This window comes from Phocoena phocoena, chromosome 1 (genome assembly GCF_963924675.1).
Source record: "Phocoena phocoena chromosome 1, mPhoPho1.1, whole genome shotgun sequence".
In the NCBI taxonomy this organism is placed as follows: Eukaryota; Metazoa; Chordata; class Mammalia; order Artiodactyla; family Phocoenidae; genus Phocoena; species Phocoena phocoena.
The window spans coordinates 6237734-6262457 of NC_089219.1; the positions used below are offsets into that span (position 1 = coordinate 6237734).

Below are 24724 nucleotides of genomic sequence, written 5' to 3' on the forward strand. Positions count from 1 at the left end.
TTCGCCACGGGGCTTCTCGTCATCTTCCATCAGTGGACACCGCGAGCTGGCTGGGCCCCTTCCTGGTGCACCCGGGCGGGTCCTTTCCCCGTACCGTGCACGCCGAGCGGGGAGGGGGGTGCGCCCAGTCACCGTCGTACCCGCTGCACTGGGCCCTGGTCACTCATACCCTCACTGCACGGTCCTGATGTTTGGGGGACACACAGGACACACTGACCAGAAGGCCCAAACAAGCAACAGGCGTCCCGGCCCCTTGCCAGCTCCTGAGGAGAGTCTGGTTTATGGGCAGCTAACGTGTCCCACCATCTTGTCCTGACCAGTTAGGGAGAGTTGGGTGCAAAAACCACAGCCCCCTGCAGGGGACTTTGGCCACCTCCCCACATGGGCCACAGCTTTCTCACCTCATCCACGCTTCCCCCAGACCCACTTCAGCCACTGTCTCCTGCCCTCCTGGAGAGGAGGGGGCTCCCGTGGGGCCCCTGGGGTCCAGGCCCTTCCTCCCCGCCCGCTCCCTGGTCCACGAGCTCGTCTCCAGTCTGCCCTCACCGTCCATCTTCCACCCTGTGCTGGGGGAGCTGCAAACAGGTCTGAGCCCCTCTCCTCCCTCTTAGCACCTTCCATAGCTCCCCAGGGCCTAAGAAACCTGGTCTAAGCTACTCACGCCCAACCTGGGCCCCACCCATCTCCCTGAGGCCACCACCTTCTGTGCAGCGGCAGCCACCCAGCCCTCTTCAGCCAGACAGACTCTGCCTGAGCTCGTGCTCTTCCCGTGGGTGAAGTCCTTCTACCTCCTTCCTGCCCATCGATTTCCGATTCATCGACTAAGATCCCTCTAAAACTCTACCTCCTCTGAGCAGCCCGCCCTGCTTGAGATCAGTAAGGCCTTTCCCCATGGACTCACTCGGTAAACATCATGTCATTTTACCGTTCGTGGTCACGAGGTAAGTGAGGCAGGTCTCATCATACCCCGCTCTATGTGTAGGTGAAGCACAGAGAGGTTCGGTGACTTTTTAAAGTCACACAGCCCCTTTGGGCTTCCTTAAGTCCCATGCTTTCTCTGGGACCCCGGACTCATCCTCCCCACATTTATATTGCTTTAGAAGACCTTTGGATTTTCTAGAAAACGTGGTGTTGCATGGCTGTCCTTGGCCTGGGTTGTTTTTGCCTGGAATTGTCAAATCTGCAAGAAAGATGACCAATGGGAGGCTCCCTTCTCACTCTTGGCTTGCCGAACCCTGGGCACGCTTCATAGAACTTTGTCAGTAAACGAAGAACCCTTTCTCACGAGGGAAGGGTTGTCGTCAGCCTCTCTTTCGTAAGAATCCATTCTGAGTCAGGCACTCTTCGGGACCAGTGGTCTGAGCAGAGCATCAGCCTGGCTCCAAAAAGCTGCCCTGACCTTCCGGTCTGTCCGCAGCAGGTGGCCATGGACACAACCCAGGATCCAAGCCAGGAGGCCCGGGACTCACCAAGAGCCATAGCCGCTTGATTTCCACATCTCAGAGAACCACTCTCTTGACTTAAAACTCAAGCTGTGAGGATGGTGATGAGAGGGACGGCCGCTCGCCCGTGGGGGGCTAAGTACAGCTCCTCCCTCTGCTGGGAAGGAGGACCTGGGCCCTGAGACGAGCACTAAGTGCTGGCCCAGCTCCCACAGGGTCATGCGCCTGCCCCACAAGTCTGACCCCCGACCTGCCTCTGAGCCCCCCGGGCCCTTCCCGTGGCCTTGGCTGCCCACCCTCCTGCCTGGCCGTGGCCTCCTGGGTCTTGCTCCCCCGAAGTCCGCCCCGAGGGAGCGCGGGGTTCCATCTGTGGACAGAGGACAGGGAGGGAGACCTTTGCTCTGTGGTCCCGGGATGAGACTAAAACAAAGACCACTGAAAACAAGACAAGGACCATGCCACGCATCGTGAATCCACACCTGACCTTCCCTTCCGTGAACCTGAAGGTCAACCCTGTTCCTTGAGGCTCCTCTGGAGGGAGCACGCTGGCCCCTGGGCCATGCTATGCATGGCACTGCGAACCCAGGGTGAAACCACAGCCATCATCGGGTTGATTTCTGGCTTCCGAGGCTGTGGACGAGCCCCGGACCATGGGCTGGGATACGGGGCCTGGGTGAGAAGGTGTCCCCACACCCATCACACAGGGCCACAGGTTTCTAGGGAACGGAGCTGGCTTCCCTGGGATCTGCCACAACAGACAGAAGCGCCCCGGCTTCTCCCTGCTCTCAGGTGTGTTTGTGTGCTGTGCCCTCTTCCTGGCTGTGAGGTCGAGGGCACTGAGAAGCCTCCTGCTGGAAGACTTGGAGGAGAGGAGCAGGTGTCCTGCGTTGGGGGCTGGACACTCGGGGCACCCAGGGCAGCAGTAGCTCAGGGGGACTTTTCAGGGCTGGGGGATCCTGGGGCCACGATGCTTGGAAATCATCCGGGCTGAGGGTACGTCGTGGGTCCCATCGAAGATTTACCGAGGGCCTTCTGTGTACAAGCTAGCACGGGGGCGAGAGCGTCTGTCCCTCACTGTAACATCCACGCCTGGGCTGTGCCCACCCCACCCCACCTGCAGCCCCCAGCCCCCTTCTCGGCCATCACTCGCCCCTGCTCCAGCCATGACCTGTTCCAGTTGCCCTTTGCCCAGAACACCCCGCCTTCATCTCCAAACACCACCCCCCCGCCCCCCGGCTCCCTGCCTCCAGGAAACATCAGTTCTTTTGCAAAATACTCGTGGTACCCACACGCCTCTCCCCTGATCGTCTCAGCCGAGGGGTGGGGTCAGGGGTTGGGGGAACCCTGACTGTTCTCTGCAGCCTGAGCTGCAGATGTCACGGGGGGCAGGGGGGGCAGGCGGGCTGGTGGACACAGAGGGATGGCGCCTGGGCTTTGGAGACACTGCCACCTGGTGTCCAGGACTGGGTATGTCAGTGAGGACCGAGTTTCACATCTCTGGGGCAGGACCTGCAGCAGAGCCCGTGCAACGAATAAGGGGAGTGGAGGGGACCTGGGAGTGACAAGCAGTGGTCAGGTAGACAGAAGAAACTGGCCCTAAGACAGTCTGCCGGCCTCAGGGATTCTCCCTGGGCCAAAAGGGGCTACTAAGAAGTGCCTTTATTAAAGTGATTTTTTTTTTCTTGGCTGCGGTGGGTCTTCGTTGCTGCGCGCGGGCTTTTCTCTAGTTGCGTCGAGCGGGGGCTACTTTTCGTTGCGGAGCACCGGGCTCTAGGCGCGCAGGCTTCAGCAGTTGCAGCACGCGGGCTCAGTAGTTGTGATGCGCGGGCTTAGTTGCTCCGCGGCATGTGTCCCATGCATTGCCAGGCGGATTCTTAACCACTGCACCACCAGGGACGTGCCCTAAAGTGCTATTTTTAATCTCATTCGCAGCACTGGCTGTCCACACCCGAGGGGTTCACGGAGGTCACAGTCGTAAAGCAGCTGTCCCCATCTCACCCAAAACTCTTTGCCCAGGACTGGAGCCAGAAGGGCTGTGAGATCCTGTAGCAGGCATAGTTGGGGACTGGGGGTGGGGTGGGGTGCGGGACTAAGAAAATTGAAGGGGAGGGAGGGGTCACTCCAGGAACCACAGCAGAGGGGCCAGATCCCCGGATGGGGCTGAAGTCACTTCTAGCTGCTCATCCGCGCCTGTAACTCAGTAGCACACTTGGACAGTGCACCAAGGCAACTTCCTCTGCGGGGCCTGTTCATTCATCCAGCAAACAGGAAAGGAGCACACGCATCCCTCCATGCTGGAACATGGTCCAGGAACGAGGTGCCCGGGTAGGGGGGCAGCGGGGTGCCCGTGGAAGCACAGAGCTGGGTCGGGGCGATGCACGGGCATCTTCTTCAGCCTGGGGGCCCCGAGAGACCAAGAAGAAACAATTACACACGGCGGGGAATCTCGCTGAAGCAGCTGAGAGCCCTGCGAGGACCCGGGGAAAGGACCCCTCAGATACTGAGCCCCCCGAGGGCCCACAATGCAGGACAGAACACCCAGTGAGGGCAGGCGAGTCCCAGGGGGAAGGCCGGGCTGCTCCGTCCACGACAACGGTAACTGTAGCCCCACCAGGCCCAACCCCGAGCGCCAGGACTCCAGTGACGGCCCACTCGAGCCTGTAGCCGCAACGGGCCCAGCTGGACAGCCACTTGCAGCGGCTGCCTACCCTGCAGGCTCATCTGGCTGACCCTCCCTGGGAGGGGGCAGGGAGGCCGAGGGCCCCCATCCTTCAGTGTCCCCACAGGCCCCTGGGAAGGACCTGCTCGGAGCTCCAGTGCAGGACAGACCCACGCACTGGTCTTGGGGCCCCTTCGCTTGACCCCAGGTGTCTGGCTAACTGGTCCTGTTTTGGTTCCATAGCTCTGAGTTCAGGAACTCGCCTGCACCGACCGGGTTAGCCGGGAGAGGCCGAGGGTGGTATCTGGGGTCTGTGTTGGTGCCCTCCCACCTCGCTGGGTCTCGCCTGAGGTTGGCAAAGTGTTCGCGGCTCAGATGCAGGGTCCCCGAGTGTGTCCAGGCAGAAGCACGCAACCCTGGCCCTCCCTCAACAGCTGTTTTGTGTCCACGATTGCACAGCTGTGCACGCAGCCCTGGAATCTGATGTCTTCTCGGAAGGTCATTGCTGATCTCTCTGCTGTGTATCCTTGCCCTGCAGATAAGTGGCCTTGACTTACGCCGGTGCTGCCTAAGTGACGTGCCCCGTTCACCTGAACTTACCACGGACAAGGACCCACGCGGCAGCCCTGAACCCAGCCCTGCCAAGTGCCACTTTCTGAGTCCACGCTGCAGGGAACCAGAGGGGCTGAGCCACCGTGCCCAGGCCGAGGGTCCGTCCACCTACCTACTGAAAACTTCAGCTTCATAAAGGGCACAGTCTACATGAGAGACAGCCCTATACACTACTGATACCATGTGTAACACAGATAACTAATAAGGACCTACTGTACAGCTCAGGGAACTCTATTCAGTGCTCTGTGGTGACCTAAATGGGAAAGAAATCCAACTAGGAGGGGAGATATGTATATGCACAGCAGATTCACTTTGCTGTACGGCAGAAACACAACATCGTGAAGCAACTATATTCCAATAAAAATTTTAAAAAAAGAAAAAAAAGAGCCCAGCAGAGGTGGCTCCTGGATTCCACCCACTCACCCCACTGCCCCATCCTACCTTCTCATCCGTGACTCATGACGACAGTCACATGTGCCTCCCATGGCGCCTGCACGGCCCTCACTTTGTTCCCCCAACTACCCAAACTGCCCAGCAGGGCTCCTGCTGTTGGAGGGCACGGAAGTGCCTCTAGGGCCATTGATGGGTATGCCACCTGCGCCCTTCCGGTTGGCAAAGCTTTCTCATGCCCTAAATTAGGTGGTGCCTAACATGTGCCGCCCCCCCCAGGCCTTCACCACAAGGCGCACGGAGCCTGGCTGGTTTGAGGCCGTTTACTAACAATGAGCACTCGGGGCTGCTCACGCTCCATCATCACGGCCAGACCCCAGATACAGAGTCGCACATATCAATTTCCAACGGCAGTCTCGAAGCTTCAGGAAATGCCGCGAACCCAACCTGGTGACTGCTGCCCCCTCGTGGCCACACGCACACCCTGCAGGTGACCCGGTGCGCTGTCACTGGGTAAGATTCCCCCATGGGGCTTGGAGGCATCCTCAACCTGGAGGGCACCTCAGCTGCTGAAGGCGGGCTGGGGGTACCGGCAGGCCTCGGAGAGAGGCAGAGAGGGGACAGGCAGGAGGCGCGGCCAGGGGCAGGAGGCCACTGTCCTGGCTGGTGGCTCAGACCTCTCCTCGGCAGAGAAGGAGCCACAGGCCCACGCGCCTTGGAGGGTGTCCACAAATTAGAGGTGCGGGTTGAACGGCACGGGGAGGAGTGAGGAGGGGGCGTTCTGGTCCCAACGCCATCACCCCGGTTGATGAATGCCCATTCATCAATGCCCACGGATGGGCACTGAATGCCCACTGCCTGGGGAGCCACTGCACGTCCTGACTGTCCCGAGTCAGCAAGCTAAAGCCTCCCCGCGAGGGCGGTGTACCCGCCAGAGAGCCCCTTCCCCCCAGACGATGCAGACGGGGCTCTCTGGAAGCTGTTTCGGAGGGTAAGCAGTGTGCTGGCAACGCAGAGAACCAAACCATCCCCCTGCGCCTCCGCACCCGGGGAGACCCAGGTCAGAACAACGGCCAATACGCCTCCCCCGCCCACCGCAGGGATGAGACGCAGTCCACCGGAGAACACGCAGCCGCTGTAGTGTAGCTTGTTTTTATTTATGTCCACAAATATTTCAAAAAAATTACAAAATACTCAGATGGAGAGAACACAGAAGTCACAATTTCTGGGTGTCTACTCTGTTTACACTGTGTTATCTCATGGCAAACTACTCATATATACATTTAGCTTCAAGATATATATAAACGTAGCAAATCAGAATGCACACTCCGCTCTGCTGCTGCCACAGCGAAGTGAAGCTCAACCCGACGACAGTGAACAAGATACACATAAAACACGGAAAAGCAAAACAACTCCAAACAAAGGGAGGAAACCCAAAAGGAGACCAAGGGGTCGGGCTTCAAAGACACCGTGAAGGTCTGGGGCCTCCGACACACGCTGCAGTTGACCAGGTGAGGATTTCGGGTTGTGGGTTTTTAAATGGAAGAATCTCAGTGCTTCACCTGGGGACGTGGGGAGAAAACCAAAACCTAAGGAGAAAACGCCTTCAGACAGTTTTCAAGTACAGACTTCCAAGTACTTCAACTCTCTCTCTTCTTTGGAAATGGACGAGAGAGGAGAGAAAGGATAACTGGGCAGGAGGCGTCGCGTTCCACCCAAAGGGAGCAAAGCAGGCGGGGGCTTCCGTGCAGGAGCCGGGGCAGCAGGAGCGCCCGAGTCCAGCAGGAGGGGGCCCGGCTCAGAGGCGTGGAGGCCACATAGCGGAGCCCGCCCTGATGGCACGTCACTAGCCCCGGGGACACAAATGCCCCTGGCCAACGCGGCCACTCAAGCGATGACAAAGTGTTCATCTGAGCTTGCCTCCCCCCAAGGAGCTAAAGTTAAGGCAGAAATGGAATGAGAGAAAACGAAAGAAAAAACCTACGAACATTTTCAACAGACAAAACCATCCTCTATCTGTCCCAACGGAAACCGAACGTGGCTTTAGTGGACACTGGAAATGCCCTTGAGGCAAGTGTGAATCCGGAACCTGAATCTGAGCTATTGCCTGCTGGTTTCTGGGTCAAAGCGCCAGCCTCTCGTCCCGCCCCCTCTGTGGCTCCGGTCCTAGACGCGCTCCACGTCCACTGACCCCCAGGCGGGAACTCCGCGCACCACGGCAGAAAGAGCCCCCGAAGGGCTGAGAGAAGAGGAACAGAAAAGGTCACGTCCTGGCAGAAAGCGTGATCAACAGGTGCAGAATGTCCTTCCAACTTCCCCACCCTCTGCTCTGGAGAAAATGCAGCTCGCGGGCAACTCAGAAAGCCGAGGCGGGCTCTCTGGGCCACCTGCCCCCAGGTGGAGCTGCCTCTCACTCCACGTCCACGGCTGTGACCCCCGTCCTGCTTCCGGGAGGAAGAGCGGGACGCCAAGTGTCTCCCTGTCCGACGTGGGTCCCTGTTCCTGGGGTAACACACAGGCCGCCACCCGCAGCCGGACCAACTCCGGGATCTCCCTCACTCCAAAGCAGCCTCGGGCCGTGACAAGGATGGCCTGGCCTCACCACAAGAAGATCCAAACGACGACACGCACGACAAAGCAGATTTCTAACAGATCCCTTTGGCAGCATATGTGCTGAGTGGCTCGCAGGGAATCGTTTTCTTGGATTTTCTAGAATGTTTGTTTATGAAATTGTCCAAGTTAATGTTAAAAAAGGCAGTTCATTCAGGACAATCAAATGCGTGTGCAGAGAAATCTATAAGGAAATCTACAATCTGACACACAGAAACATGTGCTTTCGATCCCTCAGAGACAGAATGGGGGACATTTAACTCCTGCGCTCCTGGTGCAAGATGAGAGGTTCAAGCTAACAGATGTCTGCACCGCTGGCAAAGCACAGGCTGGGAACAGACAGAAGTGAAAACCAAAGCAGCACAACAAAGAAACGGTTTGTAACACTGTCCCTGCAAACCCCTGGCTGCTCCCTGCTGCGCCCAAACCTAGTCCCAAGCGTTTGCCCGTTTGTAACTAGTAACGCCCATCTGTTCCCTTTAATTAAAGGGATAATTATATATAACTTTTTATTAAAAAATCAACTCTGTATTCTGTCAACAGCTGGTAGGAATTCACAATTAGTGACATGGCTGGAAAAAATAGATCAGAATAGTAGTTTATGGAAGAAAAAAAGGCTGTTCTAAAATTATTTATTTACAGACGTAAAAAGCCATGCGCAGAACTTCCTCAAATTATGAAGATTTCCTACAATGTATTAAAATAAAAGATTTTTTAAAAATTACAGCTCTTGGATTCCAAACTCATACGCTGCCTATCTGGCAACCTTGTGGGTTTTGGAACACACGCAACTGAGTGTGTCTGCACGCACAGTGAAGGGTGTGAACTGGATTCTAGCACCTACTGAAGAAATCAAGGAAGGAAAAGAAAACTAAAGCCAAACCCCAAGATTGCAGGGGAGTTTTCTGAATGTTCAGTCCAGTCCAGGCCTCACTAAGTTTCTGGGGGACTGTCATGCAGGGAGACCCAAACCAGTCTCAAGGAATCCTCTCTACAAACGAACACTAGTATGCTGATACGTTTTTAGTTGTGGGGTTTTTAAATATATAAAGAAATCTTTAGAAGATATTCTTTTTGCTTTTGCAGCTCCTATTGTATGTAAAAAGTCCTGTTTCTCCCCCAAGAACTGGGGTTTCCACAGCCAGCGTTAACAAATAAATAACTTATAACTGCTTGTCACCTTCCTTCTTCAGTCGACTGGAAAGAGGGGGTGGAAAAAAAAAAAAAAAAAAAAAAAGGAAGAAGTAATCAGCGTCAAGCCTGGGTAGGCCTGCAGCTGGAGGGCCCGGATGCCCGGGGCAGCCTCCACACCGCTGACCCCCGCCCTGTCTCCCCTCCTCAAGACAGCTCCACAGGAGGCACAAGAAGCAGAGGGGAGGGGGTGGGGGTGAACCGAGGGGGAGGGGGAGGAGTCCGGCGCTTGTCGACACGGGGTGGGGGGGGAGTGGGGGTGCAGCCAGGAGGGGCAGGAGGGGGTGGGGGACCCACAGGTCGGGGAGGTGGGAGCCTGGCCTCCCTCCCAGCCCCTCCTCACCTGTAATAATCTTCCTGACTCGGAAGGTGACCACCATGCATGTGCGGGTGTCCGTGCAGCCACTGCTGCTCCATGGCCAGTCTCTGCAGCTCCGCCGACTGGGCGTGCATGGCCTGCAGCTGGTGGGCCGCCGACATGGGGGGTGGGATGGCCCCAGGCAGGTCTCGGGGGTAGGGGGTGCCTGCCAAACACAGAACAGCCTCTGAGACAGAAAGGCCAGGATGAGGCCGGCCAGGAGCTCGGATCTGGAGGGAGCTTCCCAAGGGGACGGGCAAGAAGCCACCTCACCGGCAGGGAGCACCGGAGCAGAGCCCCCGCCCGCCCGCAAGAGAGAAGTGCGGCTCCCGGACCCCCTGCCCCTGGGCCCCGTCCTCCTCAGCCTACTGACTGGTCCTCACAGAGGCCTGCCCTCAGCCCTCCTTTGAATTCGGCACTCCGCTATCTCTTCCCTGCCCACCATCGTCCCGGCTCCCGATACACGTTTATACCCCTAACCCCCAGCTCCCTGGGAACAGGGGTCTGCCTGCCTTGTTCCCAAGTAGCCTCCCAACACTCAGGAGGTATGTGCTGAATACAAGAACGAACGGGGATGTGGCGGCAGACCACCACCCCAGCTCTGCCCTGGACCCCACCCCAGCCCTTCCCCAGGCGCGCTCTTACCAAAAACTGGATGGCGAAGCATCTCGTGCTCATGGGGGGGCTGTCCAAGCAGAGGGCTGGGGAGGGTGCCAGGGGGATAGGGGAAGCGAGCCAGGTGCGGGCCAGCAGTCAGGGGGTCAACCAGCGGGTGAACTGGGCCTGCTGAACCTAGGACAAGGGGCAGAGGTGCACATGCAGGCGGTGCAGGGCTACGGGGGGCCTCTCGCCATTTGCCCTCGTTGGCGGCAACTCCCAGGGACCTGCTCCTCTCCACGGCTGGCTTCTGGTCACCAGGGCCACCAGCAACCCCAACCCAAGGTAGCTGTCACCCTCCGTGGCCTCCCTGCCCCTACAGCGGAGCTCTGGAGAGCCACAAAGTGAAGAGCTGGCCATGGCTTTCCTTTCCTCTCCCTCCCCCACCCCCTCAGCGCGCCCACAGGCAGAGCCTCCCCAGCCTCGCTTTGTCCAGGACCCTGGATCAGCAGAGCCCGCCTGGCCAGCTGCCCAAGGCCCTCCCGTGGCCTTCAGGTCCACAGGAACCCCAGGGCCATTCCAGCCCTGCCCCAGCCAGCATCCCTCCTCCCAGCTCAGCTGGACTGGCACCCTCCCCAGGGCTGCCTCCTGGGCCCTTCACCCACAGGACCCAGAGGCGGCCAGCAGAGCAGGCGCTGCTGGACAGGGGCTCACTAAGCCCCGCTCTCCGCAGACCTCTCAGCCGCGCCCCCCGACAACGTCCTCTGCCCTTGGCTCCCTGGTGTCCCCACCTTGGTGGAGAGGGTCCTGCTGGTGGAGGTGGAGGTGCGAGTGGATGTGGGAGTGCTGGTGGTGGTGCGGGGTCACGTTGAACATCTGCAGCCGCGCCAGGGGGTCGCTGGTCAGTGAGGCCATGCGCTCGGCGTGAATGCGCTCGGCCGCCAGTCTGTCCGGGTAGCTCATTTCGGGCCGCAGCTGGGGGCCCGCCAGGGCCAGTCTCTCTCTCTCCAAGGGGTTCAGGCCAGGGTGGAAAGACGCGAAAGGGTGGGGGCCGGCGGCAGGGGGGATGGTGAGGGCGCCGTGCCGGGCGAAGTGCTCCATGGGGTTGGCGGCCGGGTGCAGGGGGTCCAGCTCCGGGGGCTTCACCTCGAAGCCCGGCTTCATCCGCTCCCGCAGCTCGCGCTCCCGGATCTCACGCTCCCGGATCTCGCGCTCCCGGAGCTCCCGCTCGCGGATGGTGGGGTCGACGTTGTAGAGGCCGGGCATGTGGTAGGCCAGCAGCGGGTCGGTGGGGTTGAGGGGCACGTAGAAGGGGTGGTTACGGTTGGTGGGCGACATGACGTGGGGCCGGGCGTACTCGCTCAGAGTCCGGAGGGCCGGTGTGTCGGGCCCGATATACGGAGGAACGGCCGCGATGGTGGTGGGCGGGGGCTCGAAGGAGGGCCGCATGTGGCCGGGACCACCGAGCTGGGGGTCGCCGAGGCGGCCTTCGTGCGCAGAGCTGGACGCCTTCTGCTAAAGGAAAAGAGGCCGTGAGGGCTGGGCGTGTCCGGCCGCCGGCCCAGCCAACTGGGTCCCTCCGTGCCCCAGACCCAGACCCGGACCCGGCCCAGCAGAGGTCCAGGCCCTGCACTGGCAGGGCACCCAGGGCCCGGATGGGTCCGCGTATCTGGGACACAGAGGTAACGTGGGTGGCTGCCGAGAGGACGCCAGGCGGTGGCGGCCCACCCCCGAGGCGAGCGTGGGGACCAGCCCTCTGGAGCCCCCGAGCAGAGCAGGCCGCCCGCCCGACTCACAGCCGCCCGCTCCGCCTCGCGCTCCCGCTCGCGCTCCTTCTCTTTCTCCTTCTCCCGCTCCCGCTCCTCTCGCGCCTTCTGCTCGGCCTCCCGTTTGGCCTTCTCGATGGCCTCCTCCCTCTTCTTGGCCAGCTTGGACCCCGCCAGAGGCATGAAATACAGGTCTGTCCGCGCACATGAGTTGTAACCCCGGTCCAGGTGTTTGTAGAACCTGAAAAAGGCCCGGGTCTCGCTGGGGTCCCTGTCGAGGCCCCAGGTGCCCAGCTGTCCCTGCCCCGGACGTGCTCGGTTCCCGGGAACCAATACCTGGCAGACTGGCTGGCGTGGCTGGGGGTGTCCACCACAGTGGGCTCAGGGGACGGGCTCCGAGGCGGCGGAGGGGGGCTCTCGGGCTCCTCAGCTTCGTCCAGGGCCTCTTCCTTGACCTGGACGGTGGGGAGCGGGCAGGCTGCCCCCCCAGCTACGCTGCCTCCCGCAGCGACGGGGGCAGAGCAGGGCGGCTGGGCCGAGGGGCCAGGACCCGCCGGGGGGGTGGAGGTGGAGGGGCAACTCGGAGGGGTGATGGGAGGAGGGGCCGCGGCGGCAAAGGGGTGCTGGGCAAACGGGGTCTGAGGGGGCACCTGGTGGAGGCCCGTGGGGGGGTGGGAGGCAGGGGCCAGGCTCTGGCTCTGGGTCAGCACAGGGGGCTGGGCGGGGGAGGAGGGCAGAGGCTGGCTCTGGGGCATGAGCTGCAGGGGAGGCGGGTGGGCCGAGGGTGGGTGGTGCGTGGACAGGGAGCTCAGGGGCTTCAGGGCCGGAGGGGGCGGGAGGTTGGCGTTCATGGAGAAGGGCGAGGGCCCCGAGAGGTGAGGCGGGTGCTTGTGGGCCTGGGGCGCCGGCAGCTGGGGGATGGGTGTGGTGGGCGGGGGCTTGATGTGGGGCATGGCCAAGGGCGCAGGTGGCAGGGGCTGCTCCCGAGGGGGCTGCGGGGGCTGCAACGCCGACTGAGAGGCGGGCGGCTGCAGGGAGGCGTGAGGGTGGGCCGCCGCCTGGGAGGCCTGCGGAGGGAGGCCGAAGGGCTGCGGGGGGCCTGGGTGCTGCAGCAGCGGCCCGGCCTGGAGGCCGTGAGGGCCGGGCGGGCCCTGACCATGCAGGGGGGTCTGGGGGTGGGGCGGGCCCGGGGTGGCGCCAGCCGGCCCAGTCAGCGGCTGCAGCGGGGGGTGCGGTGAGGGCAGCCGTTGTGGGTGTAGGGCAGGTGCCTGCTGGACGTGGGCGTGGGGAGCAGGAGCTGAGGGCGCCTGCGGCTGGGTGGGGGGCTGGGAGGTCGACGGGGAGCCCTGTGATGGGGCGGTGGTGGCGGGCGTGGGCCCTGGCGTGGGCGGCTGGGCGGTCCCCGGCGCGGCCGACGAGGGAGCTGGAGCGGCCCCACTGGGAGCCTGCAAGGCCGGGGGCTGGGCCTGCAGCATCTGCTGCTGGGCCGAGGAGTCGGAGTCGCTTTCGTTGTCCTGGGGGCTGGGGATGCTGGGGGACGTGCTACGATTGTCCTGGTCGATGTCTTTGGGGTCACTGCTGCCCTCATCGTTGACGCTGCGGCTGTCTGAGCTCTCTCCCTCGCCTTCGGACGGCGAGTTGGGCCGGCTGATCTCCTGGGGCCAGAGAGCGGAGGGCGGACGCTCTAGTGGGGAGCTGGGGCGCCCTCTGCCCTGCCACACAGCGAGGTGTGGCTCCGGGGACCACGGGTCCTGCCCTGACCCGGCCAGTCTCGGGGGCCGCTCTCTAGGCCCCTCCCTGGGAGAAGGGACATGACCTGTGCCCAGGGAGAATCTGGGCTGGGGCTTCTCAAGGGACATTAGCTTCCATTAGCGGTGATGAGCGCGGCTCAGCCACAGATCTCACCTGGGTCTTTGTCTTCTTGGAGCTGGTCCTATCGGCCTCATCCGTATCAGAGGCCACCTTCTCCCGCTGACGCTTGGTGCTCTTGAGAGGGGACGAGGCTTCCTCCTTCACCTTCTGAGGCGGGAAAGCCCACAGGGAGACTCAGGCTGAGGGAGGATGGGCCGGCAGCCTCGGGGGGTGCGGGTGACAGCTGCTTGCTGACGCCTGGCCCCCCCGCACGCCACGCTCCATCCCCGAAGACAAGAAAGCTCTGGAAGGGGCCAGTGGGCCCAGGAAGGAACAAGTATCTGGGGATGGGAAACTCAAGGCAGAGGTGGCCCCCAGAGGTCCGTGCTGGGAACCGCGTGGACCCCCATTCTCCAGGCCCCAGGCCAAGGCACTGCTGGTGCCCAGGAGGCTCCACGAATGACTAAGGGACACGGGGAAGCTGAGCACCGACTCCAGCAGCCCGGGTTTCAAGGGCAGGGTGGGCCCCAGCACCTCACCTTGGCCGACTTCTTCACCGTCTCTGCTTTACTGTCGTTGCTGGAGGTGCTGGCAGCGCTGGGGGAGTTCCGGCCGCTGGAGCGGATGTCTTCATTGATGGGCGAGGCGCGACCATCAGGGCTGGCTGGCTGCTTCTTCCGACCACTGCGCAGTGTAGACATCTGCCCACCCCAACCGGAGGCTGGTGAGACGGGGCCCCGGTTCCCACACCGGCCACCTGAGCCCCGGTCCCAGGCAGGAGCCTCCAGAGCAGGTCCACCAACAGCCTCGCGGCAAATCCCAGACCCTGGCCAACCACGGGGACCCCTGGCTGTCCCTGGCTGCAGGGGGGTCACCACGGAGTGAAGCAAGGAGGGGGTGAACGGGCGGGTTTACATGGAAAAGAGGGCGATTCTCAGCTTATACCGGAAGCGCTCATCTCCAGGGACTGTCCTGAATGAGGCAAGCCTGCCTGAGGGCAGAAGTCGGGAGGGCAGCCCTACTACGCGAGCTACCCCGAGGGACAGTTACACCTAAAGTCAGTTTTAAGTCACCTCACCCTTTCTGTTTGCTCCACGTTAACTGCCCGCTCCTCCCACCAGATCCAAACACACACACTTGCTGATTTCACCTGACAGGATGGAAGTGACCCGAGGAGATGAGCTGTCAAATAACGCAGCTCAGCTCCTAAAACCACCAGGCCTTCAGCATGTTTCTGCAAAGCCATGGGGGCTCGGAAGAGACAGGGGTACAGCAAGTCACACCGGTCTACCAGCTCCCCAAGGAAGATGCAAGGGAGGGAGAGAACAGAGAGCTCTTCCCAGCCCCACAGGCAAAAAGCTAATTAATGCCTTCGGGCAAATCATTTCACCTTCGGGGGGTCTGTTTCTCTACCCAAAATGAAACACACCTACCATCCTCCTGATGGGCGCAAGCCCCCAGCAGGAACCTGGAGAAGCAGTCTGGCTGCCTGGCCACGGGGACTCACCGAGCCACGACTCCGCCGTGTCCTCATGCTATGTTTCCCACTGGGCCCATCGTCTTCCTCTTTCACAGGTTTGAACATAAATGGTGGGGGGTCCACGGGCTTCTCTATGGGGGGGAGCTCGCCGTATTTCTTGAAGTGAATGCGGCAGTCTGTACAGAGCAGGATGTTCTCCCGGCCCCCGTGGTGCCAGTCTTTGGAAGCTGTGCAAGGGAAGAGGGGCGGGGGTGCCAACCTCGACAACCAGCGCCCCTGGGGACAGACATCGGAGCAGGGAGGCCCTTCCATGGGCTCAGCTGACCCCGGCGTCACGAGAACCATGTAGCGCTGAGCTTGGACAAACACCTGTCACCCAGACCACAGAGGTACTAGTGTCGCCCTGCTCTCCCCTGGAAGGGAGGGGACTTCAGGACTGCCCACCACCCGCGCCTCATCTCAGGAGACCCAGGAAGAGCTGGCGGCAGGTTCCCAGGGGACACAGGCCCCGACCCTGAACAAGCCTGTCCTACCCACTGGTCGGCACTCCGTCCCGAACGCTAACAGGAGAGTCAAGTAAAACAAAGATCTGCAACTTTCTAAGTAACCCTGAAGACAATGCAAATGTCAAGTCAATGACCGCCCAGACAGGCCTCCAATTCGACTCCCCGAACGCGCAGAGCCGGAAGTGGCCGAGCCCGGCCGTTCCAGCGCAGGGCACCCTGCCCACCAAGCCACACTTACTGGTGCTGAAGCAGTGGCGGCAGGCGTAGCCCTTCAGCTCCTGCTCGCTGTCCTCACTGTCGAAGTCATCCTCACTGGCTGAACTCAGGTCCACTGGGCACGATGGGCACGCAAGGGGGTGGCGGGAGACACCGTCAGCTGGGCCAAGACTGGGACCACCTGTCACCTCTGGCCTGCCCCAGGCTCTGAGCCAACAGTCAGGGTGGCCCAGCAGGCCACAAAGGACCACTCTGAACGAAGAACTCGTGTACGAGGGGTGGTACCCGAGGGTCTGCCCTGCCACTCCGCGGGGGGGCTGCTGTCACGCCTCAATCCCGGGGTGGCTGGCACCGATGCCCACAGCTGGTGGACGTGAACAGGGCCAAGTGCACCTGCGACGCCCTCCCTGACACCCTGAGGAACTCCCTCTCCAGCAAGCCCTAGCCCCTCCGGCCCTACTGGATTACTTCTTGTTTGCGTGAGCAACATAAGCGACCCTCAGGCTGAGTGCCCTGGGCCAGGGCAGAACCACAAGGCACTACTCTAGTTTTCAGAGGTTAAGAAGGTGTGGGCTTCACCGTCATATCAGATTGCAAGTCACAGGGGACCAAGAGGAGAATCCCAATAAAGTAGCAGGAAGAAGAAGAGAACGTTCATCGGACCGCACTGCAGCCACAACACAAGTGCAGTACACCCTCGGCTAAGGGGAAACGTCCTCTAAGTCACCAGTAACGCCTCAGGCCAAGGCCAAGACTTATATTTTTGTAAAAGATGATGTTGAGTTTAAGGAAAATCTAAATGTACGAATAGTTTGCAAAACTCTCCCTACCAAATCCCCCGAGTCAGTGAGACACTTAGGTCAGGCTTTGTACTCCCCGCCACCACACACACACGAGCTATGCCAGGGATGAAAGCAGGCCCACCCACAGCTGGGACATGTGCCTGCGTGTGCACAGCCCCCACTTACAGAATTCACTGGACGGGGGTCTGGAGGGTGTGTTGACGGGCGTGGATGCAGTGCGGGTCTTAATCCTCCTGAAGACGGCCTGCCTGCGGTGCCTGCGGTGAGCCCGGGAGCTGGCTGCTTCTGGGGTTTTCTTCCAGTAGTAATAGAAGGTGATCAGTTCTCCCTGCATGAAAGAAGGGACGGCTGTGAGGGAAGCGCCCTCGCCCCAGCACTGCCTCTTGCGCCGTGAGCAGAGGTTCGCTTTACGACAGCTGTCCGGAGGCCTGCACTCCCTCAAGACACACCTGCAGAGCTGCCAGGCCACTGGGGCCAGCCCCTTGGAGCGTTAACTTCTAGACATCAGGAACATTCATTTGCTCAACAGGTATCTGCTGGGTGCCTACTATGTGCAGATGCCGCCACTGCTCTAAGCACTGGAGGTGCATCAATAACTCACTGACAGAAAGGAAGACCCCTATCCTCCAGCTGTGCGTGTGCGTGTGTGTGTGTGTGTGTGTGAATGGGCGCACACACAGAGGATGATCTCTTCACAGCGTTTCAGTGAATCCACAAAGGGGCGACATGGAAATACCCGGCCAGTTAGACCATTCCAGAAACCAAAGCAAACAACTGAGGTGGCAGGAACTGGGGCCAGGAGGAAGGTCAGGTAGAACAGACCCCAAACCCAGGCAAACTGCTCTACAGCTGAACGCCCACCCCGGACAAGCCGGCACTGGGTGCTGAAGGCGAGACCGGGGCCTGGCGAAAAAGATTAAGAGTGGACACAGCACACAGTGGCGCTGGGTGGAGATGAAAGGCCACATGTCACGAGGTCAGTGTTTCAGGCCAAAGGAGCTCCTCGTTTCACGCATGGCCCAAAAGAAAGGGAGGCAAGACATCTTTCTAAAAAATACAGCAAGTGGACATGAGTCCAAGTGCAACTTGAAAAAAAAAAAAAACAAGAGCGTTTTTGGCACTCCCAGCCCCAAGGGGCTCATCAGGCACACCGTATGTGTACACACATGGGTGGGGGTGGGGGACGGTCGTATGCTGTGTTCCACTAACCCTGGCTGACAAAAGACCGTTTTCTTAAAACACCCCAAGATAAAGTGCCTCTACTTGGAATGTTTAAAAAACAGTTAAAACAGACTTCCCTGGTGGTGCAGTGGTTAAGAGATACAGCCTGTATCTCTTGGAGCTGTGGCTGTGCTTTAGTCTTTCCAAGCACCACTGAACGAAACGCTAGGGACTGCCAGTGTTTTAAGAGATGAAGCACGACCCCAGGCCAAGGAGGCCAGGAACCAGCCACCAAGGACGCTTCCCACCCCCTTTTCGGTTCCATGAGTTGGTGACTGAACAAGGGCAAATGTAGGACTTGCCCTCGGATTTCTACCCTGTCTATTCCATGTTAGAGCACAAATGCAGGCTATATGATGGGCCCCACGGTGAGTGGAGTATCCTGAGCCCCTTAGGTCACGATCTAAGAAACCTCCCGGCTCCTGCTTCTTTACTTCCTACCCTCCTGACTTGGAAAGTCATTTATCTGTACTGATCTTTTGCTGTTGGCGGGCTCAAACTCATAAATCCACTAGGGGATTAAGAGACCTGTGCTGACATAAAAGTGACCTGGCTCTGGTTTTCCTATGAGAAAACACAGAACAGAAGCCAAGGCAGGTCAGTGTCACCCTTCAAACACTGTGTCAGAGCGGCGTACTTCATCAGTTCAAAAGGGCAGCTGGTGCAGTAAATCATGGCCCAATCCCAGGGCTGGAAAAAAGAATGAGGAAATCCAAAGTGGTTCCTGTTCCTCCCACCTCCGCCTATAGCTGAGGTTGTTTTAGGGGTCAAGGGTGACAGAGGCCTCGGATGGTGGAAGGAAACAAAAATGGGCGAGACAGGCTTCCCCTGCCGATGCAGGGGACACGGGTTCGTGCCCCGGTCTGGGAAGATCCCACATGCCACGGAGCGGCTAGGCCTGTGAGCCATGGCCACTGAGCCTGCGCACCCGGAGCCTGTGCTCCGCAACAGGAGAGGCCCGCGTACCACAAAAAAAAAAAAAAAAAAAAAAATGGGTGAGAAACCTGGAGGGGAGGCACGACCACCAGTGTCTCTGTCACACCTCGGTCTGACCTGAAGGCTGTGAACAAGAGCCGCCCTGACGTTTCTGCACAGCCCTGGTCCGTGTGCGCTACTGACTCACATGGTTATGAGGGATCCTTTCTATTTCTCACACATGAATGTTCTTAAAGAGTTTCAAATAGTATCAAAAGATGGTATGGGGACTTCCCTGGTGGCGCAGTGGTTAAGAATCAGCCTGCCAACACAGGGGACACGGGTTCGAGCCCTGGTCCGGGAAGATCCCACATGCTGCAGAGCAACTAAGCCCATGCGCCACAACTACTGAAGCCCGCGCTCTGCAACAAGAAAAGCCAGCGCAACGAGAAGCCTGCGCACCGCAAAGAAGAGTAGCCTCCGCTCGCCACAACTACAGAAAGCCCGCGCACGGCAACGAAGACCCAACGCAGCCAAATATAAAATAAAGTAAAATAAAATAGAAACAGCTTTTAAACAAGGAGCCGGAACAGATTCCACCATCTGAGTTCCAAGGATCAAAATGACCAAGTCTGAAGGACTGTTAAAATTAAAATGAAAGAATATAAATTTCAAAATTCAGGAAGATAGGGGAGTGACGAGAAATCTCATACACTGCTGGTGAAATGTAAAAGGGTCAAACCACTTTGTAAAACTGTGTGGCATTTCTTAGAAAGCCAAATATGTACCATACGACCTAGCAAATGATTCGACTCCTAGGTGTTTACCCCAAAGGAATAGAAACATATGTGCACACGAAGACTTTTATACAAGTGTTCATTAAAACTTTACTCTCCATAAACTGGGAACCAAAAACTGGGAACAAGTCAAACAGCCCCTCAACGGGAAAACGGATAAACGTATTATGGTACACCCACTCACAAGAATACCACTTGGCAGTAAAAAGGAACAAACTACTGATGGATACAACCAGTGGATGAATCTCAAAGACATCATGTTGAATGAAAGCAGCCAAACACCAAAGGGAACATACAGACTGTACGATTCCGTTCTAGAAAAGACAAATCTGTAATCACAAAAAGCAAATGAGTGGTTGCCTGGAGTCTGGAGCATGAGGGGTAGGCAATGGAGATCTTTTGGGGTGATGGGACTGGTTCTATACATCGATGGTGGTGGTGTTACATGGATGTATATTTCATGGATGTATATTACATGGATGTATACAGTTGTCAAAACTCACTGAACTTGTGCACTTCAAGTGGGTGCATTTTTATGATCTACATGGTATGCACACCATACATCAATGAGTTGACTATGAAAGAAAAAGAAAAAAATCCAGACCAGGTTTTATCAGCTGCCTCTCAACCACTGTAATGTCTAGGAAGGGATTAAACATTGGAATGGAGCAGATCTGGGAGGATTAGAAACAGTATATTGGTGACTGCATGGGTGGCTAGGTCATGAGCACAAACAAAAGAATATGTGGGGGAGAGCTTTCGTTCTACAAATAGGGAGTGAAGCAGCTCGAGGCCTCACCAGGAATGAAGTCAATTGAACTTTAATCAAACATGCATAGCGTGTGCTGTGGAGACCCACTGCACATAAATTCAGGGAAGAAAAGCTGTTGCAGAAATCAATAGCTTACTGAAACATTAACACAGGCAATCACTGATCACAAGGCAGCTCCACAAAGGCAGCCTTGCAAATGAGCTCCTGCTTGCGTTGCAAGCGCACAGAGAGGCATAAATGCTGTCGACACGAATGGCCTGTAATGATCATTTTGTCCCCAGTGCTCGAACCTCATCCCGCAACAAGGCCTCACTCACAGTCAACACGCCTCACGTCTCGGGACAGAACTGCACAGGCTCAAGGAACTAAACTGGTTTAGTGCCTGGGCAAAGAAGCAAAGGAAGGGGCTGAAGTCATCTCTCAGGGAAAAGCCGGTGCGCAGCAACGAAGACCCAACGCGGCCAAAAATAAATAAATTAACAAATAAATAAAATATATATATTAAAAGAGAGAATGGATAAACAACAAGGTCCTACTGTAGAGCACAGGGGCTATATTCACTACCCTGTGATGAAGCATAACGGAAAAGAATATGAAAAAAAGAATGTCTGCACGTGTGTAACTGGGTCACTTTGCTGTACAGCAGAGATGGGCACAACACTGTAAATCAACTAAACTTCAATTAAAAAACAAGATAATTTCTTTTTCTGAAGTAAGATGAGCTACATGTCTTCTCTCTAAGGGACCTTGGGGAAATGAAAGCATAGAAGAGACTGTTGAAGAGGAAGGCACTGCAGGCACTTCAAGTATCAAAGGTTCGTTGTCAGCGAGCACGTCTGTCCCCAGGACCATCACAGGGCAAAGCTCCCCACGCCCCAGGTTCTCTCCCCGCAGCCCAGCACGAACTCCCCAGACACGGGCCCTCTGGGAGGCTAGTGCGGAGGCAGAACAGGCAGTCAATTATTTTCATCCCATTGCTGAAGCCTAAGGGTCCACCCAAGACTGAGTCCCATTTGCTGCAACTGTCACATAATCATTACTGCTACAACCATCCACAGAAGCCTCAACCCTCCAAGGTGGTGGAAGATGAGGTCCAGGGATCCCCGCCCGCACACCGAGTCCAGGGTTGCCATCTACGATCAGGTCCTCTCTTTCCAAGCCAAGGGAGGCCTCAGTCTTTTGTAAATAACCCTGTACACGCGCACCTCACTCTCCATTCAGGGTACACAACAGTGTTCCCTTCTCTTCCATTCGGACAACACGGTTCTGTGAACTGGCAGAAAACAACGATGCCCACTGGTCTTCCGTTAAGCTGTATTAAGCAAGGCCCTGGAAACCAGTCTCCTGCTTCCGGAACACGCAGGGAGGCAGGTGGGTAACTGAACCCGGTCCCCGCACTGTAGTCAGTGCCCCGCACTAGCCTCAGGAGGTATACCCAGTGGGGGGCGCCCACAAGTGCCCCTTCTGCTGGTGAGGGGAAAGGGACTTCTCCTTTACCAAAGTTTCAACAGGCACCCTCCTCTCCTAGCCAAACACTGCCTACTAAGTGGGGGAGGGCTGGGGGGACAACAGAAGAGACGGGATGGAGTGGCAGGCCTGGAGCTGCTCCTGATGACGGCATTATAAACACAGTGTCTTCTGAAGCGATTTTACAGGCACTTCAAGGCCACCTACCAGTCAGCAGACAACGTGGTGGACAGGCCCCACGAAGTAGCAGTTGACCTTCACACGCAACTGACACACCCCACTGCAGGGGTTAGAAAGTAAGCGTTCAGAAGAAATTATCTTATTTCTCTAAGACATATTATTAACTGTTCAGACGCTAAATGAGTATTTTAACTTGAGTATGTGGAGCAAGCACCGCTAAGTGATCTCCACACAACGCCTTAAGTCAGCAGGCCGATGGCCAATTAGCATCAGACTGGTGTTCCCCTGCTAAAACTTGTTTGAAGAATGCCCTTCAGTCGCCATCTGGCTGCTTCTTTGGTGGTCCCGGTAAAAAGGGTGAAGAAACCCACCACTATGGAGAGATCTAAAACTTTAAAAAAAAAAAAAAAAAAAAGTGTGTTTTTCCAGGGAGAAGGTCCAGGAAGCAATGAGTAGTTATGAAACAAGGCCCCAAACCGAGTGGGGCAGGAGGGAGAAGGAAACATGGCACAGAGTCGCTTCAAGCTGCTTCATTCCCCAACCCAGGGCCCCAGGAAATGACACCGTGGCCACTGGAGCTGGTGCTAGGAAGCCTGCCTGGGACGTGTCTCCTGGGAAGAGCTGCTCTAACCGGAGCCGAGCTCAGGCCCTCTGATTTCCATGGCCACCTCTGCCTGGGAATTACAGCTGCATTGTTTCTTGGCAGAAACTACTAATTCAAGGGTAGTGAAGCAAGTCAGTTAAATTTCCTGTCACAGACTCCCACGCAAGTCATTCTTTCCCTTCACTCCCTGAGGATTCAAGGGCTGAATCTGACAACTGTTTAGAACATCTGAGGTGAGTAGCCGGGCACTGGGTAGAACCGTCCACTGCCTCCACTGTCTTTAGGGGCAGCCACCTTTACAAATCTTTTTCCAGCAGGCAACTGGTTGTCTTCCAGCAACAGCTCTGGTAATTAAAGCAATGCTGTCCTGGGCTCCTTCTTTTGTTAACCAACCGAATCCCCTAATCGCTAAAGGAGCCCCCAGCCAGCTGGCTCTGCTGCTAATCGTTAAACACCACCTCTGTGGTCTCGGAGTGCATCTGGGAGGACGATGACATGCTTGAAGGCTCACAGCAGAAAACCACAGCCTCCTGACCTAGCAGGCCATGCGGGAGGAAGCCCCACGCGAGGGGGTATCCTGCTTCGGGGCAGGCTCCCGACGCTCCTTACCCTCTTTACCCACATCCGGCTCCTTTCCTGGAGAGACGAAGGGAAGGGAGGAAAGGCAAGACTTTGGAAGTCTGGGAAGGCCTCCTGGGTGTAACTGGTTAAAACGACAAGGCCACGTGAAGACACTCAGAGATATGCCTGAACCAGGCACTCTGCTGCCCCTGTTTAAAATCTCAGTTGCGCAGGGTAAAGGAAAGAAAAAATTCTTTTCTTTTTTCTTTAAACAATTACCACCACTACATGTGAACATTGTGAAGGAATGGGAAAAGATCTGGGTTTCTTCAACTCAAAATTGTGGAGATCTCCTAAGCTCCACACTTCTTTAGCTGCTGACCTCAGCCACCTGCAGATTCTACCTCTGGTCCCACACCTTTCACGCATCGGATGTCCAGACCTGCGGTCCTGGGCTGGCTTGTCCCCTCCCACACACAGACTAGGTCAGTTCTCCCAAAGCACAGCTCTGACCTCGTCAACTTTCCTCTCTGAATCACTGAAGGCTCCTCGAGGCCTACAGAACAAATGCCCAGCTGCTTCACTGCTTCCTCCAGGTCTTTCCCTCTGTCCCCAGAAGACCTTTTGACTGCATTCCCCACCTCTCATGGTCTCTGGCTTATGCCAAACACGACGGCCAGTCCCTGTTCCTCGGTGCTTTCCTGCTGCTGGCGGGACGCAGCCCCGTGAACCGCTCACTACTCTGTCTCCTTGATGTCCGGTCCAAGCCCTCCTCACCATGCAGGGCTCCGGCCATCCCAGATGTCGTCTTCTCCTCGAAGCCCTCCTTCACCCGTGTCGCCAACCACGAGGCCGTCGCAACGTCGTCTCACTCCTCCGTGCTGTACACACAGGCTCCCCCTCGGACTGCAACCATGAATGAGCTTGTCCAGCTCCCCGGGTCTATGTCCACCTCATCTGTGGGACCCACCCCAGAGGTCTAGGGCATCGTCTTGAATATAATGAGTATTCAATAAACGTCTGACGGAATGAGTATTTCTTGAGAACTGAAATTCACTGGAAACAAACACTAAAAGGGTAAAACTTTTGAGAAATGGAAACAAGATTGCCAACTTCTTATTTTGCCAAGTAAGGTCACTGAAAACAGCTGCCTCATCTCACCGTTATTTCACAAAAGAAATGACATTTTATCTCTAAAAAGCAGAAAAAGACAATCTCCAAATAAGGGTTCCTGAATTTGATATTTACTGTTATGCAAAATGACTACATTGTTCTTATTTTTCACTTCCCACAGGCCCGTGAAAACCGAATCCTTGCGCGTGCGTGGTCACTTGGAAGCAGCTGCTCTAAAGGTGGGCGTCAGGGCTGGCGGGAGGGTGGGCTTAGGAATCCAATGCCACCACTTCCTCACCAGTAGCTTTACTTACAAACCAACAAACCACCTTTTACTGGGCTATAAAATCTATAATAACAATAGCTGAGCACTATAAATATGCACTTTCCATACTTTAACATATTTAATCTTCATAGTACCCTCACATCTTCATTACCCCTGCTTTACGAATGAAACAACCAAGCCACAGGGAGAAGAGGTCATAGCTTCAGTTGGCAGCCCTGGGGGTCTGGCTCCAGAGTCTTATGTTCTTAACCACTCTGCTATGAAGTAAGGGGAAACAGCAATTTTTTTTTTTAAAGTCAGAGGCTCAAATTTGGGTTATCTTTGATC

General features: G+C 57.2%; 1 protein-coding gene across 1 annotated transcript in view; it reads right to left on the bottom strand.

Moving 5' to 3' along the window:
- Positions 1-7752: 7752 nt before the first annotated feature.
- RERE (arginine-glutamic acid dipeptide repeats) overlaps positions 7753-24724 on the bottom strand; it is a 257951-nt gene continuing 240979 nt past the window's right edge. Inside the window, exons 12-22 of the mRNA XM_065873056.1 lie at positions 16647-16809; positions 15701-15793; positions 14984-15183; positions 14016-14177; positions 13531-13644; positions 11962-13280; positions 11656-11866; positions 10651-11371; positions 9908-10054; positions 9248-9428; positions 7753-8910 (exon numbers count right to left, since the gene is read on the bottom strand). Coding sequence (XP_065729128.1) covers positions 8877-8910; positions 9248-9428; positions 9908-10054; positions 10651-11371; positions 11656-11866; positions 11962-13280; positions 13531-13644; positions 14016-14177; positions 14984-15183; positions 15701-15793; positions 16647-16809 — 3345 coding nt within the window. The 3' untranslated portion in view covers positions 7753-8876. The remainder of the gene's footprint in view (positions 8911-9247; positions 9429-9907; positions 10055-10650; positions 11372-11655; positions 11867-11961; positions 13281-13530; positions 13645-14015; positions 14178-14983; positions 15184-15700; positions 15794-16646; positions 16810-24724) is intronic.